A 22,588-nucleotide genomic window follows, 5' to 3' on the forward strand; every position below is an offset into this window, starting at 1 on the left:
CCCCAGTTCACTTCTCCCCATTATATGAGTGGTCAGAGAATTCTGATTGCCTAGTCTCTGCCCTTTTCACTGTTGCCAAACTGTTTGAAATTAAAATATAATCTATCCTCAACATAGTCAAGTGGGCCCAAGAGATATGGGTGAAATCTGATTCTTCTGGGTGTAATGTCCTCCATATGTCAAGCAGTTGCAGTTGTTTGCAAAGAAAAGGGATGCCTTTATTCTTACCCATCGCTGGGATTGCCACCTGGGAGGATCTATCCAAAATAGTGTCCACTACACAGTTGAAATCACCCATCATTATCATGCGGCCTTCCGCTTTTGTGAGAAGCTCATTCATTAGTTTCATGAAAAATTGGTGAGAATATGTATTGGGGGGGATACACACTACATATAGTAAGAGGGCGGCCTAGAATTTTCACCACAAGTATTATGTATCGGCCCATTGGATCTTTCGTTGTGGAAATCCATTCCCAACTGTTTCCCAATAAGATGTTTTCCCAATAAGATGGGATGTGGCTTGAAACTGCGTGTCCAGAGCCACAACCACCGCCCGTGTGACCACCTCTACTAAGGCGCTGATGCTGGAGCCTCCTCACTGACTCGGGTTTGGCAGGCCGTCGGACATCTTGGAATCCTCCGTCTTACCCGGCAATTTCTTCTCCCCTTGCAGTTTACTGGCCATATCACCGCTTCCATGCCAGAGCTTGTCAATGTGGAGTTGGGAAGCCATGGAAGAAGCTAATCGCGGTCGAAATCTTCTGAAATTGGGGAAAAAAACCTGCAATTATCGGAGGGGGAACAGAGGGCGAGCTAGACGTGCGTCCTACTCCAGCATTGGATCATGTGGTCTCCTCTCTGCTATATTATTTGGAAACTTGTGTTTTCTTTAACAAGACTTTCTTATAGAGTGTAACTTGAAATTAAAAAAAAAAAAAGGTAGATATTGAGCCGCCATGTGGCTTGGCTAGCTAGCCAGATAAACATATTCAGTGACGCGGCCGTGCTGTTGAATTTACCCAACTATTTTAAAGTTAGCTAGAGAAGTATATCTAGCTAAATTTAGGACAGGTCTATGGGCAAACTAGAGTTAGCAGATAAATTATCTGGCTAACCCTAAATATCTGAGTTAGCTAACTCAGCTCTTCCCTGGAATGCCCTCACCTTACCTGCCACTAATCCGGACAATTACTTATCCAGCTAAATGGCAACCACTATTCCTCAGCAGATATTCAGCCCCTGACACTTAGATGGATAAGTCCATACTTGCCTAGATAAGTCATGCTGAATATCACCCTCAAAAATTTCCTTTTTGGGTTGCCAGCTGTCAGTAAATTTGCTGACAGTAAATTTAAAAAGACCAAAAAAAATGGGCTGTAAAAATGTCATGTCAAAAATATTAGCAACTGGACCTGTGTCTTTCATGCTGTGAGTTTGGGCTGCTATTCTCTGGAGTTAGTGACTATGCCTCTTTGTTATAAAATGAATTTCGGCAGACTTCGGGTTGGACCATGCATCTGAGAAGACGTGTAAGGAGAGCTCCACAGGGGTCTGTTCTGTATCACCTAATTTTAACGTCTCCGTGCAGATACTGGTGAAAGCTAAACAATCTGATAAGATGATGTAGGAAACGGAGATATCCTTAGCTGACCTAAAGGAAGAAATGTTAAAAAAATAAATAAATAAATAAATTTCAAGAATGTCTCGTTTTAGAAGATAAGCTCAGCAAACTGTAATCCTCATTTCAAATTAAAGAAGGTGTTGAGAGATGTAGTTAAAATAACAGATATTGACCATAGAGTTGCAGCTCAAGAGTGCATTTTTTAAAATTGAAAATGTTAAGGCCTTTGCGAGTAATATTGACTCAGGAGCTTTTTCATACAGTATTGTAAGTCATGGTTTTGGGCCATTTAGATTATTATAATGGCCTATATAAAAGTTTCCTAAAATCCAGATCAGGGTTCTGCAGCTTGCACAACACATGGCGCTAGATTAATTGCTGGTTTAAAATGTAACGAGCACATTATGCCTATTTTATTTAGCTTGCATCGGTTGGTTATCTGTGCAGTGATGTGTACAATTTAAGATTTGTTATCCATAAGTTACTGTATTCTGAAAACTCAGTGTTTTAGGGAAAAGACTGCAGAACTATGAGCCGCCTTACAACTTAGCCCTCTGCATCTAAGCTTTTGGTTGTTCCTGCTCTTCGTGAATGCAAAATGCAGCAGAAATTGAGTGTTCTCATACATGGGTCTTTTATTATGGAATGCCACAAGTCTCTTGTCCTGTATGTTTGTCTTATCTAGTGGGAAGGGATTGGCTTTATTTTTTGTGCTTGTACAGCGTCGCACATGTCATGTAGCACTATAGAAAATGTTAAGTAGTAGTGGTAGTAACACCTTGCCGAGCAAGATATTAAATGTTAGAAAAAACTCTCAGCATATTTTAAGGAGGCATACAGATAAATTGCATGTTTTCATGGGGAGACTGTTTCGTTACATATTTTATTTTGATTTTCATGTAAAATTTTGTGGTCTTGTGTATTATGTTTTAGCTATGTACGTTTTTTGTACTCCACTTTGAACATAACATAGGCAGCTTGCACTGCTGTGCTCTCCCCCCCCCCTTCCCTTTTACGGTAGAGCCATCCATTAAATACACGTACTCCAGGATTGGTAAAAAACAGGCCGCAGCTTTTATTAATTATTAATATAAACACCAAACTTTCGGTACCCGAGTATTAGTGCGTCCATCCAATATTACCATACCGGGCTTCGTACCGGCGTCCGCCATTTTAGCCAGTCCGCCACACGATCTGACCGGCCCCCCGCCATGTCCAAGCCATGGGGCCATCTCCCGGGCAGCCCACGCCCACCTCTACGCACTTCTCCTTCACCTATGGCCACGGTTTGTCCACCGTGTCCTCCAGGCCCCTCCTGGCCCACTAACTCGGGTACCACCCGCCACCCCCATTGCTGCGACAAAGTGTACATTTGGCAATTCTCTTACTAACATTGTCTTCTAACTATTTGCCCCTAGTGGTCCTTAGTAATGTGCCCTCCATTCCTCCTCTCATTTCCTTAGTTGGGTGGGTGGGTGGAAAGCACGAGCGCCGGCCAGCGAAAAGAGGCCTGGCCCGGCGCTCGTCCCCTACTTAAGGCCCGAGGTCTCGCGAGACCTCGGGCCGGGATTGGCGTGTCAGAGCGCGCCCGATGCGATGACGTCGCCGCGCGGCAACGCGATGATGTCATCGGGCCGCGCCGGCGCCCGCGGCCCCCGCCTCCCTCCTGCTTCTGCCGCCCCGTCTTTGCCCTCGTGCTGCTCCCCCCTTCCCCCAGCTCCGCCGCCGAGGTAAGCCGACGTCAGGGGACCGAGGGAAAAGGGGGGGGAACGGAAAGGAGGGGGGGGGGCGATCCGCCGGCAAGCGCCCTGTTAAAGGGGGCCCTCCCCGCAGGCGCTTGTCGGTCCTTTATAACATAGGCAGCTTGCACTGCTGTGCTCTCCCCCCCCCCCCCCCCTTCCCTTTTACGGTAGAGCCATCCATTAAATACACGTACTCCAGGATTGGTAAAAAACAGGCCGCAGCTTTTATTAATTATTAATATAAACACCAAACTTTCGGTACCCGAGTATTAGTGCGTCCATCCAATATTACCATACCGGGCTTCGTACCGGCGTCCGCCATTTTAGCCAGTCCGCCACACGATCTGACCGGCCCCCCGCCATGTCCAAGCCATGGGGCCATCTCCCGGGCAGCCCACGCCCACCTCTACGCACTTCTCCTTCACCTATGGCCACGGTTTGTCCACCGTGTCCTCCAGGCCCCTCCTGGCCCACTAACTCGGGTACCACCCGCCACCAGACCGGGATAGTGTTACACTTGTCCCGGGCCCCCCACACCACTACTGCGGCCCAACCTCGGTCAAGACATGCTCCAGTGCTTCCTGTATTGCATTATTAAACAGGTCGTACCCGACGTCTGATAGGTGTATCAGGTCCGGCCTATACAGACCTAGGCAGGGCTCATCAGCCCAGTCGTGCCGAATTGTTGCTACGCCCGCTTTCTGGGCCCAGACCTCGATTTGCCTGTTCACCTTCTTGCGCCCCCTGCACCATAGCTTATCACCCTGCCGTTTCAGCCTGGGTATGATTTCTGACCATACTATGGTTGTTCCCTGGGCCATCTCCCTTATTGTTTCCACATCCCTTTTTATAACATCAATTAACTGCTTAGCTGTGTTTTCTCCCAAGTCATTGCCTCCCAAATGAATAACTATGACATCCGGCTTTTGCCTTGTACGTAAGCTGTTCCGTAGCTCCGGAATCAATCGGCCCCATTTCATGCCTCGGATTCCCATCCATGCCACACAGACTCCCCGCGGTGCCAAGCCCAGGTGCGTTCCGTACGGTCTCTCCTGGGCCCTTCGGGCCGCCCAATGCACGAAGGAGTGTCCTACCAACCATACCACCTGCCTCCGTGAGAATGAACCTGCGGGTGAGATATTAAATGCTTAGTTACTGACCACTCTCCACCCCTCCCGGCCTCACGTACCGATTGGCCACCGCAGATCTCCACCTGCCTAGCCTCCGTATCACCTCCATGGGCAAGCCTGCCTGTGCCGCACTCGTGGCGGCCCCGATTCTGAAGGAATGCGTGCTGTATTCCTCCGGATTCAGCCCCACGACGTGTACTACCCTGCGCAGCACTGCCGCGAACTGGAATTTGGTTAATGGAACCCCGTCCTTATGAATTAATAAGTGGGTGCCCCCTTTTGGCCTGATTTGTAGGTAATTTTCGATGTTCTTTACCGGACAAGTCACCTGTGATGTCACTCTTGCTAATCTTATGTCCACCCCTTTTGCCCTCTGGTCCGTTTTGGATTTATGCACCCTTATCGTAATACCCTGCTCCTGGACTGTAACGTTGCCACAAAGTATGCCATCATTTCCCTCGTCCTTTTTTGATGCCGCTACCAACTCACTGACCCTTAACGCTGCAAAGAACGCCGTGCAAAAGGCGGCCCTGAAAAGAATAACCTCGAATCTCTCCGAAGCTACCTGAGCTACCGCATGCCACAAGCTCACCAATATCTCGTGGGTTATAGGCCGCCTCTTATCCCCTTTCCACGCTGTGTTCCTGGCCCAGCCAGCTAACAGCTTCTTGACCATGAAATTATCCATGGGGTCGCCTAAACCCTGTGCTTTTGCAAAAAATGCAAAGCCTGCCAGTTTGTTCACCGTCAACCCCCTGGACATCCCCTCCTCCTTCGCCCATGCCACGAACCTTTCTATGAGCCTGCCCTCTACACGTCCCCCTTTCCATCCCTGTCCCTGTAAAAATGCCTGCACACTGGCAAACCCCCTGCAGTAGGCTTTCCAGGTCGCTGGAGCAACAGATGCCCTCAGCAGCCCCCATTCTGTGTCATTCCAATCTGCCATAATTGGTTTGGCATGGGAACTCCTTCCGCTTCCGCCTCTGGCACCTGTTGACGAAAGAGATCCCACTTAGCCCGGGATAATGCATCGGCCACCTGATTATGGATGCCCGGCACATGTTTAGCTCTTATTGTCATGTTCATTCGCAAGCCTTGTAAGACTACTTCCCTCAACAATGCAGCCACCTTAGGGCACCGTGCCGCCTGTTTGTTAATAACGGTCACTACGGCCAGGTTATCCGACCAGAAGATGATCTTTTTGTTACACAGCCTATGCGCCCATACTGTAATGGCCACCAAAATCGGGAATAGCTCTAAGAATGTGATGTTTTTAACCAACCCGCTCTGTATCCACTCCCCTGGCCAGGGCGCCGCGCACCATGCACCCTGGCAGTATGCTCCAAAACCCCATCCTCCCGATGCGTCTGTGTGTATATCTAAGTCTTGGTTCGACATCGCCTCCTCCTGCCACATGGATACCCCGTTAAAACTGTCTAGGAATTCTAACCACATCGCCATATCTTTTTTCATTGGGCTCGTGATTCTGATACGGTGCTGTGGCCTCTTGACCCCTTTGGTTGCGTCCGCCAGACGCCTCAAAAAGGCCCTCCCCATCGGGATAACCCGGCATGCAAAGTTCAAACTCCCGATTATAGATTGTATGTTAACCAGTGTCAACTTTCTGCTGGCCAATGCCTCCCTGAGCATACCCCGTAATTTGTGCAACTTCTCGATCGGCAATCGTGAAGTCATGGCCTGCGTGTCTAGTTCGATCCCTAGGAATGCCAGCGTCGTTGTTGGGCCCTCCGTTTTTTCCCCCGCCAACGGAACCCCGAACTCCGCCGCCATCTCCTGGAATGCCGCCAATGTTTTTTGGCATGTGTCCGTATGGGCCGGTCCCACGAATAAAAAATCATCCAGGTAATGTGCCACATTACCATTCCCAGCCCTTTTTTGTAATACCCAGTGCAAAAAACTACTAAACATTTCGAAGTAAGCGCAAGAAACGGAGCACCCCATTGGCATGCATTTATCAAAGTAGTATGAGCCCCGAAAGTGGAAACCTAAGATGGGAAAACTGTCAGGGTGTACAGGGAGTAGTCTAAAAGCCGATTTGATATCTGCCTTTGCCATTAGCGCCCCTTCCCCGCAAAACCTCACCAATGCTACGGCCTCGTCAAAGGACATGTATTGAACCGTACACGCCTCCACTGGTAGACCATCGTTTACAGAAAACCCCCGCGGAAAGGAGAGGTTTTGTATTAAACGGAACTCCCCTGGCTCCTTTTTTGGCACTACAGCCAAAGGTGACAGCATCATTCCCGCAAAAGGGGGGTCCGCAAAGGGTCCCGCCATCCTGCCCAATTCGATCTCCCTGTCCACTTTCTGTTGCACTATGTCCGCTAATCTTGCTGCCGATGATGAATTCTTGTAACTTATGCCCTTAACCTCCCCCTGAAAAGGTATCCTAAAACCGTGTTCGAAACCATCTCGCAAATGTTCCGCTTCCCCTCGCCGTGGGTAGATAGCTAACCATTCTAACATGCCTGCCAAACAAACTGGGGAAGGCGCTTTGTCAAATAATTCATAACTTCCCTTTCCCATTACTCCCAGCCGTCGGGCCCTGACCTTTCCTAGTACATTTCGATGCCGGGTGCGATGCCGCACATAATGAACATATGTGTTTGAACTTGCAGTCTTGAAAATTGCACCCTGCCTTGTTAAAGCGCCAACATACCCTGTTGTTACCATTCTCTCCCCATGAATTACTACTCGCGCTTGGCATACCGCTAAGTGGTCTCACTGATTTACGCGGCGCCCCTGCCTCTATAGCCTTGCTGGTCATTTGCCGTAGCCACAATCCCACATCCTGTGCTGCCCAAGACAGGTTCCCGTTCTCCTCCATCCTATCCCTGAACTTCTCATCGTAATTTAACCAGCACCACCCCTGGTATTCCTTATATGCCTCTAATATGGAATCTGCATAACTTAGCATTGGGGCGTACTGGGACGGGTCCTCCCTCCCTATGACGCTTATCATTCTCAAAAATGCCCTGGTCCAGTTAGTTATGTTCTTGGGCACTTTTACCTCCCCTCCTTTTTGGTCCTCTTTTTTCCTTCCTTTCTTCTTCTCGGCCGCCCCTTTCCTGCCCTCCAATATTGTGAAAATGTCAATATATTCACGCTTTATCTTGCTACGTAACACCTTTGGCACGCTCTCCCACAACTCCGCCAAGTTGGGGAGGGCTGCCGCGGCCGCATTGGCTGACATTATATCCCGCGGTGTTTTGACCGGGGAGTCCGCCGATGCCTCACTCTCATCGGATTCCTCCTCGGAGGATTCCTCACTGGAGTCACCGGTATTCCTCTTCCGTTTAGTCCTCTTGCCTTTTGTATCACCTATCGGTGTCGCTCCTTCTCGATGTCTTCCTGTCTCCTCGGCTCGTACCTCCGCCTCCCGCGTTGTCAGAGCCCGGTTTCCGCTCTCCGTACCGGCCCCTCCGCTGGGCAAGTCCTTATCTGTAGCTACTCGCTCCGCGTCCTGTGCCGTCTCCCTTGCGGCCTCCGCTCCCGGCTGGTGGCCTCCGACCGTGGCGGTGCCGCCCGCTGGCGCTGTGTACCACGGCGGCGGTACCTGCCACCAAGGTGGGTACATCGAAGCTTGCCAGGTGGTGGGGAAGAAAGGATTTCCTTCCTGACCTGCCGGTGCTTGCGCTGTTGCTGTATTACTGTTCGGTCCCATCGGAGCCCACATGGGCCATGCCCAAGGGGGATTGCTGCAACGCCCGGCTTCCAGCTGCATTCCTGACTCCCTGCCACCGCCGCTCCCTGTCGCAATCTCCGTGTCTGTGGCCAATGTTGCTCCTTTCGCGCTCCTCGCTGCCTGTGTCTTGCTTGCTTTCGTGGCCTGTCCGTTGCCACTCCCTTTCGCCTTCGCCTGCTCTGGTCTGTTAGCTCTGCCCGGGACCCGTCCTCCTTCCTTCGCACGCTCGGGTATCTTCGCCTGCTTGGCACGGGGCGCCACCACGCTCTGCGACCGGCTCTGTCCCCTGGTCTGCCTTGCTCCCTTTGTCCTCCCACGTGTGTTTGCTCTTTCCCCAGCCATTTCGTGCAAACGTAGCAAAAAACCAAACTGGTTTACTCACAGTTAGTTGTTGGGAGGAGTCCAGGGGTTCTTGTATCCTTTCTTGTCCTTCTGCTGCTCCTGTTGGGTCGCTGGCTGCCACCTCCGGTTGCCGTGCCTGAAGAACAGCACCTGGACCTTTAATTTGTAGGGAAATACTCGGGTTCTGTGTCCTCCGCGCTGCCGGCAGCAACCACGATCAGTGATTGCACAGGCGGGGAATGCTCCGCTCGAGCACGCTGCTGTGTTTCCCCTTTTTTAATTAGGGACTCCCACGTGCTCGCTCCGCAGCGTTTACCCGACTACAGAACCGCTCAGCCCTTTAAATTTCCTGCCCGCCCCGGGGGCCTCCTGCCTTGGCTGTCCTCCGGAATCGCCTGCCCGTTTTTTCCGCGCTGCTTTGTAGGCCCCAACCGGCCGGTATCACGCTCGCCGCTCGCCTCTGCAGCAGGCACTTCCCGGGATCACCTCCGCATCAAAAGCACGAGCGCCGGCCAGCGAAAAGAGGCCTGGCCCGGCGCTCGTCCCCTACTTAAGGCCCGAGGTCTCGCGAGACCTCGGGCCGGGATTGGCGTGTCAGAGCGTGCCCGATGCGATGACGTCGCCGCGCGGCAACGCGATGATGTCATCGGGCCGCGCCGGCGCCCGCGGCCCCCGCCTCCCTCCTGCTTCTGCCGCCCCGTCTTTGCCCTCGTGCTGCTCCCCCCTTCCCCCAGCTCCGCCGCCGAGGTAAGCCGACGTCAGGGGACCGAGGGAAAAGGGGGGGGAACGGAAAGGAGGGGGGGGGGGCGATCCGCCGGCAAGCGCCCTGTTAAGGGGGCCCTCCCCGCAGGCGCTTGTCGGTCCTTTAGTATGTTGCGTTTATGAGGAATATAAGTGTTTTTAAAAGTACTGTTCAGCTGGCTGCATTAAAAAAAGAAAATGTTTTATTAATGGACAGGATTGAGGATCAAGAAAACTGTGGCGAAGGAATAATATCCATATAATTGGCTTACAAGAAACAGTGAAAGATCAGGAGCTAATTCAGATAGTACGGGTGTGGTTGCTGAAAACTTGGGTGCCTCACTAAAAGCAGAGCCTGTTGTAGTGGAGCATGCCCATTGACTTGGTCCAGCGAAAAATAATGCTGAGAGACCAAAATGGTAATAGCAAGGATTCTCAACTATGCTGATAAGGTAAAAATAATGCTGGTATATAAGAAGAGAGGACCATTAGATTATAAAGCAAAAAGTTTATTAATGATTATTCAGTTAAAGTAGCAGGAAGTCATAGAGCATTGGCCCAGATATACTTGGTGTTACATAATGATGATTACATTTATAGTGCAATTCTCAGCAAAATTGTCTTGTGAAATGGCAAAAGTGTTTTGCTTCAGTGTAAAGAGCAGATTAATTGTTTTATGGCAAAATAAAGGAACTGTGAGGGTATGTTGGCCATTATTTTCAAGATGACTGATGCTCTTTGTTCAAAATGCTTTGTGGTGGTAAAATTGATGTATTGATTTATTACATTCTGTCCGGTTATATTAATGAATAAACATAAACCACATGGATCACCTAGGAAAAACATCACTGACAATTTGCAAAATTGTTTAACAACTCATCAAATAAGCATTGTCATTTTTGGGATCTGCGAGCTGGAGTTGAGATTTATCTACAGTGAGATATCTGGATATTTTACAGTAAATGTGAATTCTGCTTTTAATTTTGATTTATGCTTAGACCTCGTGCTTTTCTTTTCTCCTTATTGTTACATACAAGTAACTTGTGGAGAAGTAATCCAAAATGGTACTTAATGCTTTTGGGAGACTGTTTTTTGTATATTTTATACAACCTACAGTGAACCAGTGCAGATATCAGCCAGCTTTGACAAAAAACACCTTAAGAATATGTAAGTTACTAAGATCGTGTATGAAGAATATTGCTGATGAGTTGCAAAAATGTCATGCAGCATTTTATCAAGTATATTTTGAATTGTCATCTAGAGATTTATGAATTGGAGCCAAATATTTGGATATTTTGCAGTAACTGTGAATTTTTGTATTTTTAGCTCTAGAGTATGCTTTGATCTTGCTAGTTTTTATTTTTATATTTTTGATTGTTGCAAGCTTTGTAGCAAGTGGAGATGCAATCCAAATGATGCAGAAGGTGGTTGATTATTTTTATTTTCCTCTTATTTTACTTACAGTAGGAAACTGCAGATGTGAGAAGGTTTGTGGTAAGGAGCATTTGAATAGCTGCTATTTTATTTTTGATTGCTGTGTATTTTTTTTTTCCTCTTCCCATTTACAAAAGTGTCATTTTGTAGATTTTAAATTCATTTTATTGATTCTGTATTTGTATTCACCTGTGGGGTTCATATCTTAAATTTTTTTAGATTAAGGCATTTTGTAATTTACAGTACTTTAACACCTTATGGACAATTTTGCATTGATATGTAACCTTTGAAGAGCAGTTACTTAAGCCCTGGAATCAGAAATTATAGTAAATGCCATAGGAGCAAATCATTTTGATTCTGTTTTATGATTAGCTGTTTTTGAGGCTTTGCTATTTGGGTTCATAGATTGCAACAAATATGTGAAAGTTTGGTATTTATTTATTGATTTTATATATCGTCATTCGGTCGAACCATCATAACGGTGCAAAGTCTTGTATTTGGGTTGCAGAAATAAAAAGTAGTAGTTTGGGGAGAGGAGGCAAAAACTGATATGGATGCTGGGTTTGATGGACCCTCTGTCTGACCCAGTAAGGAAACTTCTTATGTTATGATTTGCATGGATCGGGGTAGAGACTTTTGGGATGATGGTGTCTGACGATTTAGCGAAGGAATGTGACAAGATGGTGATTAAGGCGAAATGGATCCTGGGTGCATTGAGAGGGGTATACCCAGTAAGAAAAATATGATTATGCCATTGTATAGGTCATTGGTGAGGCTTCACCTGAAATATTGTGTTCAGCTCTGGAGACCATATCTCTCACAGAGAATAGAGGCGGGATAGAAGTTGTCCAGGAAAAGAGAACCAAAATGGTATGGGGTCTGCACTGAAAGATAGATAAGACTGGAGAAGAGAAGAATATGATTCAGACTTTTAAGTACCTGAAAGGTACTAATGATGCACATGAATCAAACCTTTTTGAAAGAAAAAGAAACTTGTGGTGGATGTATTGAATGCTCTCCTAGAAGAGATGGTGAAGACAAGAAAGGTCATGGATGGATTCCTAATGGCTAGAGGATGGATATGAAGAAACGGGAAAACCTGTGGTAACTTTAGGTGTAACATTTCTAAAAGAGGATAACCTGCATGGAGCGGAAGTTAGAACCCTTAATGGAAGATATATGGGTAACCATCAGTGAGCAGCAGTTACTACCCTTAATAAGTTACTGGGCAGATTAGATGGACCGTTTGGGTCTTTATCTGCCATCATTTATTTTACTGTGGTTCCCTGAATATTAGAGTTTTTTTGTTGGACTTTGTTACTCAGTCAGTTCTTCCGTTTGTGAGAAAAATTGCCGATTTCACTGAATAACAGAGTAATGATGGCAGAAAAGAACCAAATGGTCCATCCAGTCTGCCCAGCAAATGGTATCTGCCACGCCATGCAGGTTAACCCATGTTTCTTATAAGGGTAGGAACTGCCATTCCATGCAGTTATCCTCAAGCCTTATGATGTCCCATAAAAAATGTACTGCTGGCAACATCTTTACTGGGTAATAAGCCGCCTTGAAAATTCAGATAGTTCTGATTGACATGCTTTGTTTAAGAACTTGGCCGTAGAAACAGGCCTTGCTTTTTCCCTTATCTGCATAATTCCCTTTTATCTGCATAATTATTCTTCCCCCATCATCAAAGCGGAGAGCTATATCTCAGTTGCGTCAAAAGCATCAAGGCTTATTGGTTAAGGGTAGTAATCCCATGCCTTCTGTAAGGGTAGTAACTGCTGCTTCATACAGGTTACCCCTATGCTTATCAGTTCCCTGGACCGTAAAAGTTGGGGCCCTTGGTTGTTGTCTAAATCCAATTCCTTTTCCTTTTCTGCTGTTGAAGTGGAGAGCAATGTTGCATTAGCATCAAAAGCGTTGCACTAGCAAGTTACCCCCATACACCTTTGCTTTATTTCCATCGCCTTTAGGGATCCACAGTGTTATTTTGTATTGCTGCTGGCAAAACAGTATTTTAACTGTGTGGGTGAGGGACCTGGAACTATTAATGAAGCATTGAGGGTAATTTTCAAAAGTCATCTACCCATGTAACAGGCTATTTACCTGAGTTAAAGAACTTTCTGAAACTGTCTGTAGTCCCAGAATGCGTTACTTTTATCTGCGTTGAGTGGACGCATTCCCAGCAGAAGGGAATGAAACATACTTAGGTTAGCATTTTCAAAATTAGGCACATTGTTTTTGAAGGAAAAAGTGCCCACAGGAAAAGCAGCTGCAGATACTTTGCACAAAAATGCAGTTTTCAGAATTGCCCCTGTGTGAGTTATGAGAACATATTTTTAGAAATAAATCTGCCAAGGGAAAATTATATGGACCTTTGGAAAAAAATTCCAAAATATACCATAGTGGTTAAAAGATTCTTTGTGTGCATTTTTGGCAGCATATGAATGACTGTGTATGAATGTTCTAGGTATACAGGTATATTGTAATCATGTCTGAGGGGATAAGTCCTGAAAAACCCAGGTTGGATAGCACAACTGTGTAACTGTGTTTATGGCCCTTGTTTTAAATACGGAATTGTATCATTGATTTTTTTTTTTTTTAGTTTTATATACTTATAATTAGATTTTTTTTTTAAAAAGGAAAGGAAATTGGGCAAACTAGATGGGCCTTGTGATTTTTATGCTCATAATATAAATTTTTTTGTTAGAGGGTGGGGAGGTGTGAAGGGTGCTGTCTGTTTCTGTGTCCCATATCTCACACACTCCCTCTCTCTGCAGAGTTGGTGATGCTATTGGAATGGTGGTCTGGTACTGAGTGCGTGCTTTTTACGGACCAAGCCACGGTGGACCAATTTGGGAAGGAACATGTCATCATCATCCTAAATCACAACTTTGAAATCGATTTCCTGTGTGGTTGGACAATGTGTGAACGCTACGGCGTGCTGGGGGTGAGTGATGTAACTGATCCAGTGCGGGGAATGAGAAGGGTGAGCAATGTCACTGCAGTAGTGCTTTGGAGAGTGAATGATGTCACTGTGATAGAGGGGGTCGAATGATGTCTGTGATCTGTGGTAAGGCAAGGAACATACCATGATGGATCTCTGTGGGGGGTGGATGGGTAGACGAAGTATGTCATTGCAGCAGTGTTTTGTTAGAGGGGGAGATAAATGTCACCATGGCAGCACATTGTTTGGGAAGAAGAGAGTCAGGGATCTCACCAAGTTGGCTACTATATTGGAGAAGGATGGAGGGTTAGGGTGTCACAGTGGAAGTTTTCTTTTTTGGTGGGAGAGGGGGGGGGGGAAGAGACAAGGTGTCACTACAGAAGCACTTTCCTAAGAAAGGGTGAGGGATGTCTCAGGAAGGGGCATGCTCCCAAGTGGGGGAGGAGTTGGGAATCACTGGCAACTCGGGGAGGGGAATAAAGATGGGTCATACAACTAAGAGGAAGGGAAGAAGATGGGAACCCTCTCAACCTAGAAGAAGGAAAGATGGGGAAGGAGCAGAATGGGAAGTGCTGACAATCGCACAGGCGGAAGTAGAGTAGGGGCTTTCACAACTTGGAGGAGGGAGCAGGATGGGGAGCATTCAAAACCTTGGGGGATGGGAGTAGAATGGAGATTGCTCAAAAACTGCAGAAAGGAAACAATGGGGAATGTTCATAACCTGAGGAGAGGAAACAGGATGAGAAGTGCTCACAGCTCAAAAAGAAACAGGTGAGAAGAGCACTCTCCGTTAAGGAGAGAGGAGTGAGATGAACAGTGTCTTGTAGCTCAGGGTGGGCAGGATGTGATAAGAGAATGCTTATAGGTGATAGCACATGAGGATAGTGATAACATGTAGTGTTTCTCTAGTGTCTTGGGTGATTTCTCAGTTCTATGTCTCATGCAGAGTTCAAAGGTGCTGGCTAAGAAGGAGCTACTGAAGGTACCCCTGATTGGCTGGACCTGGTACTTCCTGGAGATAGTTTTCTGCAGAAGAAAGTGGGAAGAGGACAGAGACACAGTTATTGAAGGAATCAAGCGCCTATCTGATTATCCTGAATATATGTGGGTAAGTGACCTGAAAACTATAATGGGAGTTTGAGGGTGAGGATATTGGGGAGAGATGTTCATGGCTGGAGTGTGAATCTGAAATTGAGGATAGGTGTGAGATGAATGTGAATCTCTCTGGTGTGAGGCTGAGGGCATGATGGAGGAGGGATGTGTTCATCTGAAACTGGATGTATGGATGTGGAACCACTAAAGTGTTAATATGAAGCCCTGGGTATGGGAGAGGGCTACATAAGAATATAAGCTGTGCCATGCTGGGTCAGACCAAAGGTCTATTGAACCCAGCATTCTGTCACCAACCGTGACCAATCCGGATCATTAGGAAAAGAAGTTTAAATGATGGAATGTATGGGTGCTTAATGTATAGACCCACAACAAAGTGTGGAACAATGGGCAAACACAATCCAACAGGTGTGTTGCAAAATCAATTGCAAAGATCCATGTAAAACATGCATTTGTAATTATTGAACTTTTCCTGTTTAAATTGTTTTTTCTGGTTTGTTTTTACGTGGACCTTTGCAATTGATTTTTCAGCACACCTGTTGGATTGTGTTCTGCTTAATGTATAAGAACATTCCATACTGGGTCAGACCAAGGGTCCATCAGGCCCAGCATCCTGTTTCCAACAGTGGCCAATCCAGGCCATAAGAACCTGGCAAGTACCCAAAAACTAAGTCCATTCCATGTTACCGTTGCTAGAAATAGCGGTGGTTATTATCTAAGTCAACTTAGAGGTACATTTTAAAAAAGAGCGCGCTCGCCTACTTTTGTTCGTGCACCAGGCGCGAACAAAAGTATGCTGGATTTTATAAGATACGCGTGTATCTTATAAAATCCGGGGACGGTGCGCGCAAGGGGGTGCACGTTTGTGCAACTTGCGCGCGCCGAGCCATGCGCGCGCTGCCCGTTCCCTCCACCCCTCTCCCCCCCCCCCCCCCCCCCCACACCTTCCCCTACCTAACCCACCCTCCCGACCCTATCTAAACCTGCCCCCCCCCACCTTTATTCTAAAAGTTACTACTGCCTCTGGGCAGTAGTAACTTACGCGGGCCGGCTGTCTTCTGGCACGGCAGGCCCCGACACAGGCCGCTGTTTCGGGTCACTTGGCCATGCCCCCGGACCGCCCATACTCCCCCTAGCCACCCCCCGACCGCCCCTTTTTGCAAGCCCCGGGACTTGCGTGCGCCGCCGAGCCTATGCAAAATAGGCTCTGTGCGCGCAGTGGGGTTTTAAAAGGGTTACGTGCGTACCTTATGCGCGTAATCCTTTTAAAATCCAGCCCTTAATAGCAGGTAATGGACCTCTCCTCCAAGAACTTATCCAATCCTTTTTTAAACACAGCTATACTAACTGCACTAACCACATCTTCCGGCAACAAATTTCAGAGTTTAATTGTGCATTGAGTGAAAAAGAACTTTCTCCGATTAGTTTTAAATGTACCACATGCTAACTTCATGGAGTGCCCCCTAGTCTTTCTGTTATCCGAAAGAGTAAATAACCAATTCATATCTACCCGTTCTAGACCTCTCATGATTTTAAACATCTCTATCATATCCCCCCTCAGTCGTCTCTTCTCCAAGCTGAAAAGTCCTAACCTCTTTAGTCTTTCCTCATAGGGTTGCTGTTCCATTCCCTTTATCATTTTGGTCGCCCTTCTCTGTACCTTCTCCATCACAATTATATCTTTTTTGAGATGCGGTGACCAGAATTGTACACAGTATTCAAGGTGCAGTCTCACCATGGAGCGAAACAGAGGCATTATGACATTTTCCGTTTTATTCACCATTCCCTTTCTAATAATTCCCAACATTCTGTTTGCTTTTTTGACTGCCGCAGCACACTGAACCGACTATTTCAATGTGTTATCCACTATGACGCCTAGATCTCTTTCTTAAGTAGTAGCACCTAATATGGAATCTAACATTGTGTAACTATAGCATGGGTTATTTTTCCCTATATGCAACTCCTTGCACTTGGGCATCAAAATGGCAGATGAAATTTATTGTGGACAATTTTCCAACCTCACAAGGTCTTCCTGCAATTTATCACAATCTGCTTGTGATTTTAACTACTCGGAACAATTTTGTATCATCTGCAAACTTGATTACCTCGCTCGTCGTATTTCTTTCCAGATCATTTATAAATATATTGAAAGTAAGGTTCCCCAATACAGATCCCTGAGGCACTCCACTGCCCACTCCCTTCCACTGAGAAAATTGTCCATTTAATCCTACTCTCTGTTTCCTGTCTTTAGCCAGTTTGTAATCCACGAAAGGACATCGCTACCTATCCCATGACTTTTTATTTTTCCTAGAAGCCTCTCATGAGGAACTTTGTCAAATGCCTTCTGAAAATCCAAGTGCACTACATCTACAGGTTCACCTTTATCCACATGTTTATTAACTCCTTCAAAAAAGTGAAGCAGATTTGAGGCAAGACTTGCCTTGGGTAAAGCCATGCTGACTTTGTTCCATTAAACCATGTCTTTCTATATGTTCTGTGATTTTTGATGTTTAGAATACTTTCCACTATTTTTCCTGGCACTGAAGTCAGGCTAACCGGTCTGTAGTTTCCCGGATCGCCCCTGGAGCCCTTTTTAAATATTGGGGTTACATTAGCTATCCTCCAGTCTTCAGGTACAATAGATGATTTTAATGACAGTTACAAATTTTTACTAAGTCTGAAATTTCTTTTTTTAGTTCCTTCAGAACTCTGGGGTGTATACCATCCGGTCCAGGTGATTTACTACTCTTCAGTTTGTCAATCAGGCCTACCACATCTTCTAGGTTCACCGTGATTTGGTTCAGTCCATCTGAATCATTACCTATGAAAACCTTCTCCAGTATGGGTACCTCCCCAACATCCTCTTCAGTAAACACCGAAGAAAAGAAATCATTTAATCTTTCCGCGATGGCCTTATCTTCTCTAAGTGCCCCTTTAACCCCTCCATCATCTAACAGTCCAACTGACTCCCTCACAGGCTTTCTGCTTCGGATATATTTTTAAAAGTTTTTACTATGAGTTTTTGCCTCTACAGCCAACTTCTTTTCAAATTCTCTCTTAGCCTGTCTTATCAATGTCTTGCATTTAACTTGCCAACGATTATGCATTATCCTATTTTCTTCTGTTGGATCCTTCTTCCAATTTTTGAATGAAGATCTTTTGGCTAAAATAGCTTCTTTCACCTCCCCTTTTAACCATGCCGGTAATCATTTTGCCTTCTTTCCACCTTTCTTAATGTGTGGAATACATCTGGATTGTGCTTCTAGGATGGTATTTTTTAACAATGACCACGCCTCTTGCTCATCTTTTACTTTTGTGGCGGATCCTTTCAGTTTTTTTCTATTTTTCTCATTTTATCAAAGTTTCCCTTTTGAAAGTTTAGCACGAGAGCCGTGAATTTGCTGACTGTCCCCCTTCCGTCATTAAATCAAATTTGATCATATTAGGATCACTATTGCCAAGCGGCCCCACCACCGTTACCTCTCTCACCAAATCCTGTTCTCCACTGAGAATTAGATCTAAAATTGCTCCCTCTCTCGTCGGTTCCTGAACCAATTGCTCCATAAAGCTATCATTTATTCCATCCAGGAACATTATCTCTCTAGCGTGTCCCGATGATACATTTACCCAATCAATATTGGGGTAATTGAAGACTCCCATTATTACCGCACTACCAATTTGGTTAGCTTCCCTAATTTCTCTTACCATTTCACTGTCAGTCTCACCATCTTGACCAGGTGGACCGTAGCATACTCCTGTCACTATAGTCTTCCCCGACACACGGGATTTCTACCCATAAAGATTCAATTGTGCATTTAGTCTCGTGCAGGATGTTTATCCTGTTGGACTCTATGCCAACCCGGACATAAAGTGCCACACCGCCTCCCAGGTGCTCCTCTCTGTCATTGCGATAGTGCTATACCGGGGTACAAATTATGTCTCATTGGTTGTCCTCCTTCCACCATGTCTCTGAGATGCCAGTTAAGTCTGTCATCATTCACTGCTATACATTCTAATTCTCACAGCTTACTTCTTAGACTTCTGGCATTAGCATACAAACATTTCAAAGTTTGTGTTTTGTTTGTATTTTCATTCAGCTTTTTAATTGATAGGGATGTTAGAATTTTTTAGCTCAGGTGAGTTTTTAGTTACAGACACTTGGACTACTTTTCTTATTGTTAGAACCTCACTGTAGGGATGCCCTAATTCTAATGCATCATTAGAATCCTTTGAAGATACTCTCTCCGAACCATGCACTGCTGAGTGACTGTCGGCCTTCTCCTTTGTTCTAGTTTAAAAGCTGCTCTATCTCCTTTTTTAAAAGTTAGCGCCAGCAGTCTGGTTCCACCCTGGTTAAGGTGGAGCCCATCCCTTCGGAAGGGACTCCTCCCTTCCCCAAAAGGTTCCCCAGGTCCTAACAAAACTGAATCCCTTTTCCTTGCCCCATTGTCTCATCCACGCCTTGAGACTCCGGAGCTCTGCCTGCCTCTGGTGACCTGCATGTGGAACAGGGAGCATTTCAGAGAATGCTACCCTGGAGGTTCTGGATTTAAGCTTTCTACCTAAGAGCCTAAATTTGGCTTCCAGAACCTCCCTCCCACATTTTCCTATGTCATTGGTGCCCACATGTACCACGATAGCCGGCTCCTCCGCAGCACTATCTAAAATCCTATCTAGGTGATGCGTGAGGTGCGCCACCTTCGCACCAGGTAGGCGTATTACCAGGTGATACTCATGCCCACCAGCCACCCAGCTATCTACATTCCTAATAATCGAATCACCAACTATGACTGCCGACCTAACCCTTCCCTCCTGGGCAGTAGATCATGTACCTGTATGATTTAAGCCCAATTGGAGAATGGCATGACGGGTAATGTATACCTACGGACCACACAGTACACATTGACTCTGGACCCCTTTACACTTTCTGGCACAGATTCTAAGACTCTGAGATGATGTATATAATGTAATTTATTGATGGTAAATATGTATAAGTAATCTTATATTTTCAAAGTTCAATTCCCCAGATTATATGATATGCAGAAAGTGCTTCTAACTACCCAGTGTCCTTCCTTTCTTACCACTCCCTGAAGTGAAGTGTCTTGTAACATAACCAAGAGTCCATATCGCTTCTGCCTGTCTCTTTCTGTTCTTAGGCCCACCTCAGCATGATTTGGTCTGCCTCATTATGGTCACATCTGTGGCTAGGCTGCTTACATCTGCTTTGGGCTGGATCTGGCTGGCTGGTCGTACGCCCAAGGCCTGGTCATCTGCCTAAAATGGGGTTTTCTTATCAATTCTGAGGAGCAATCAGAATGAGAAAAGAGCTCCAAGGTACTTAGACTGTGGCAAAGTGGCACCAAAGTGGCATGAATAGCCTAAGGCACTGTAAAGGGGCAAAGGGGTACCAGGAGTGGCAAGAGTGCTATAACAGAGGTGCAAAGCAGCAGTGAGAGTGTAAAAAACACACCACAGCTTCAAAAGAGAGCACCGATAACAGATGCATGAACCCTCGAAGGCAGTACGACAGGCAAAGTGGCAAGACAAGTGGCATCAACATCTTACAGCACAATGAAGGGGGAACATAGCAAGCAGAAAGGAACCATGATAGTGACAAGAACACCACAAGGAGTTGAGTGAGTCATCTGGTGTATGGCAGCAAGGCAGAGTGACATAAAGTTGATAGGGGCAAGACAGGCTGGCAGAGCCGAGGTAGTCAGGTCCCTGTGGTTTTGATAGGGAAAGACAGGCTGCACCCCGGGAGAGTTCCCTTTCCTTTGCACAGGAAAGGGCTTCCTAGAATGGATTCGCCCATAGAGTGGGGTGTTTCCATTGGCATCTAGTGAGCTCTCGCTGGTCTTTTAAAATCTGGTGGATGTAGCAGATATACAAATGAGAATATTCAAGGCAGAGACGGAGAAGGTTTCCATGTGAACAGCGGTTCAACATGGGTCAGAGGGTGCTAAGAGAGAGGCTGGCTGCACCCGGGGAGAGTTCCCTTTCCTTTGCGCAGGAAAGGGCTCCCTGGAATGGGTTGGCCCCTAGAGTATGGTGGTTCCGTTGGCGTCTAGTGAATACCCAGAAGCTATTAACTGTACTTATGCACTTCAGCTGATAACAAAGGAACTTGAAAAGCTCTCAGGAATAAGAAAACTGCTACTGCAGTCAAAATCTACAATATTTGACTTTGTAGTTTACACAGTGCCTCTGTAAACTATGGGAACACAGAGGATGAACTAGAGTACAACTACCACAAGTTTTCTATAGCACTAGAAACATTAATGTTGGCACCTAAGAAACATCTAGGGAAAAGGACCCTTATTATGAAGGTCATGAAACTATTGAGTATATGAAATATCCAAGCTGGACAGACAGGCACAGCATTAGAGATCAGGCCCTCGTAGGGACATAAGGCCTGGACGGACAGGCCCAGCATTAGTGGATAGAGGTCAAGCCCTCGTAGGGACATAAAGCCCGGACGGACAGGCACAGCATTAGAGGTCAAACCCGCGTAGGGCCTGGGCGGACAGGCCCAGCATTAGTGGATAGAGGTCAAGCCCTTGTAGAGACATAAGGTCTGGACGGACAGGCACAGCATTAGAGGTCAAGCCCTCATAGGGGGATGTAAGGCCTGGACGGACAGGCACAGCGTTTGAGGTCAGGTACACATGCTGATATTATCTGGAGCATAGGAGGCAGTTTGAGCTGCTACAAGGCTTTCAATTGCTTTTATTCATCTTGCCATTCACAGGGAAAATTTGGAAACCCAAGCAAAGGCAAACACTAGCATTTCCATCAATTCTGGTGCCAGCCTTGAGCGGTGAGGGCTCAGGATATCCCCTGTCATTGAAAATACAAGTTCACTGGGCACGCTGATTGGTGGACATGACTGATATCGCTGAGCCACTTTGGCTAGGTGTGGCCAGACAGTGGACTTGTGTGCCCAATATGCCAGCTGATCTGTCTGCATGTCCTCTCTGGGCTCTGAGAGATACCGTGTCACTGACATTTGTGCTGGTGTCTCCTTTGCTTGGGAGGGCTGAGAGTCACTCATGCCAGCTGCTTTTTCTCTAGCCCGTAGCAGAACAGATGATTCTTTATGGGCAACATGCCTTTGGCGTACTGAAGTGGAGGAGGAGGAGGTACTAGCTGTCGCTGACAGAGTGCTGCTCCTGCTTTGGCTAGCACAGCTCTCTGAAGTGCCCGCTGTTTCCTCCTCTACTTCATGCCTAACTGTCTTTGCCTATGGCGCTCCTGATCATGGACTTTTACTAACAGCAGGTCCTTCACAAATGAGAGACAATTGGACTGTAGGACGAGTTTCCCTTTTTCACATGGGGATCACAGACTGGTGAGCATGTATGTCTGGACTTCTGTTAAAGACCTTAATCTCTCTTGCACCTGCTTCTGCAAAAAGTCCAGACAATGAGCACCTCGGCTGTCATTCCCTTTTCCTGTTTAAAGCCCTCCAAATTTTCCTCCAGAAAATTAACAATAGGGATGATGTCAGCCAAGGTGGCACTTCTGGAACTCAGCTCCTCCGTGACATCCTTGAAGGGCTGCAGGATTTTTATCAGCAGACTCATGACTAACCAATCATGATGCCCTAGGGGATTCTGCACACCTATGTCAATTGAACCAGAAGGTTCATGAAGGGGTGTCTGCAGCTCCACTAACCTCTGCAGCATCATAAAGGTGGAATTCTACTGGGAGGCAATGTCTTGAATGAGACGCTTGTGAGGCATCTCCAAATCAGTCTGCTTTTGTCAGAGAACCTGACCCGCCTTCACACTTCTGTGGAAGTGCGCTGCTATG

At 46.5% G+C, this 22,588-nt stretch overlaps 1 protein-coding gene across 11 annotated transcripts in view; it reads left to right on the forward strand.

The window, feature by feature from the left end:
- AGPAT3 (1-acylglycerol-3-phosphate O-acyltransferase 3) overlaps positions 1-22,588 on the forward strand; it is a 156,459-nt gene that overhangs the window by 40,553 nt on the left and 93,318 nt on the right. For all 11 annotated transcript variants that reach the window (XR_003852851.1, XR_003852850.1, XR_003852848.1 and 8 more), the window contains 2 exons: positions 13,497-13,666; positions 14,610-14,771. Coding sequence is in view for 7 of the 11 variants with exons in the window: in XM_029578489.1 (XP_029434349.1) it covers positions 13,497-13,666; positions 14,610-14,771 (332 nt within the window). In the remaining 4 variants the exon portion in view is untranslated. The remainder of the gene's footprint in view (positions 1-13,496; positions 13,667-14,609; positions 14,772-22,588) is intronic.

The sequence above is a fragment of the Rhinatrema bivittatum genome, chromosome 15 (assembly GCF_901001135.1).
Source record: "Rhinatrema bivittatum chromosome 15, aRhiBiv1.1, whole genome shotgun sequence".
Taxonomy (NCBI): domain Eukaryota; kingdom Metazoa; phylum Chordata; class Amphibia; order Gymnophiona; family Rhinatrematidae; genus Rhinatrema; species Rhinatrema bivittatum.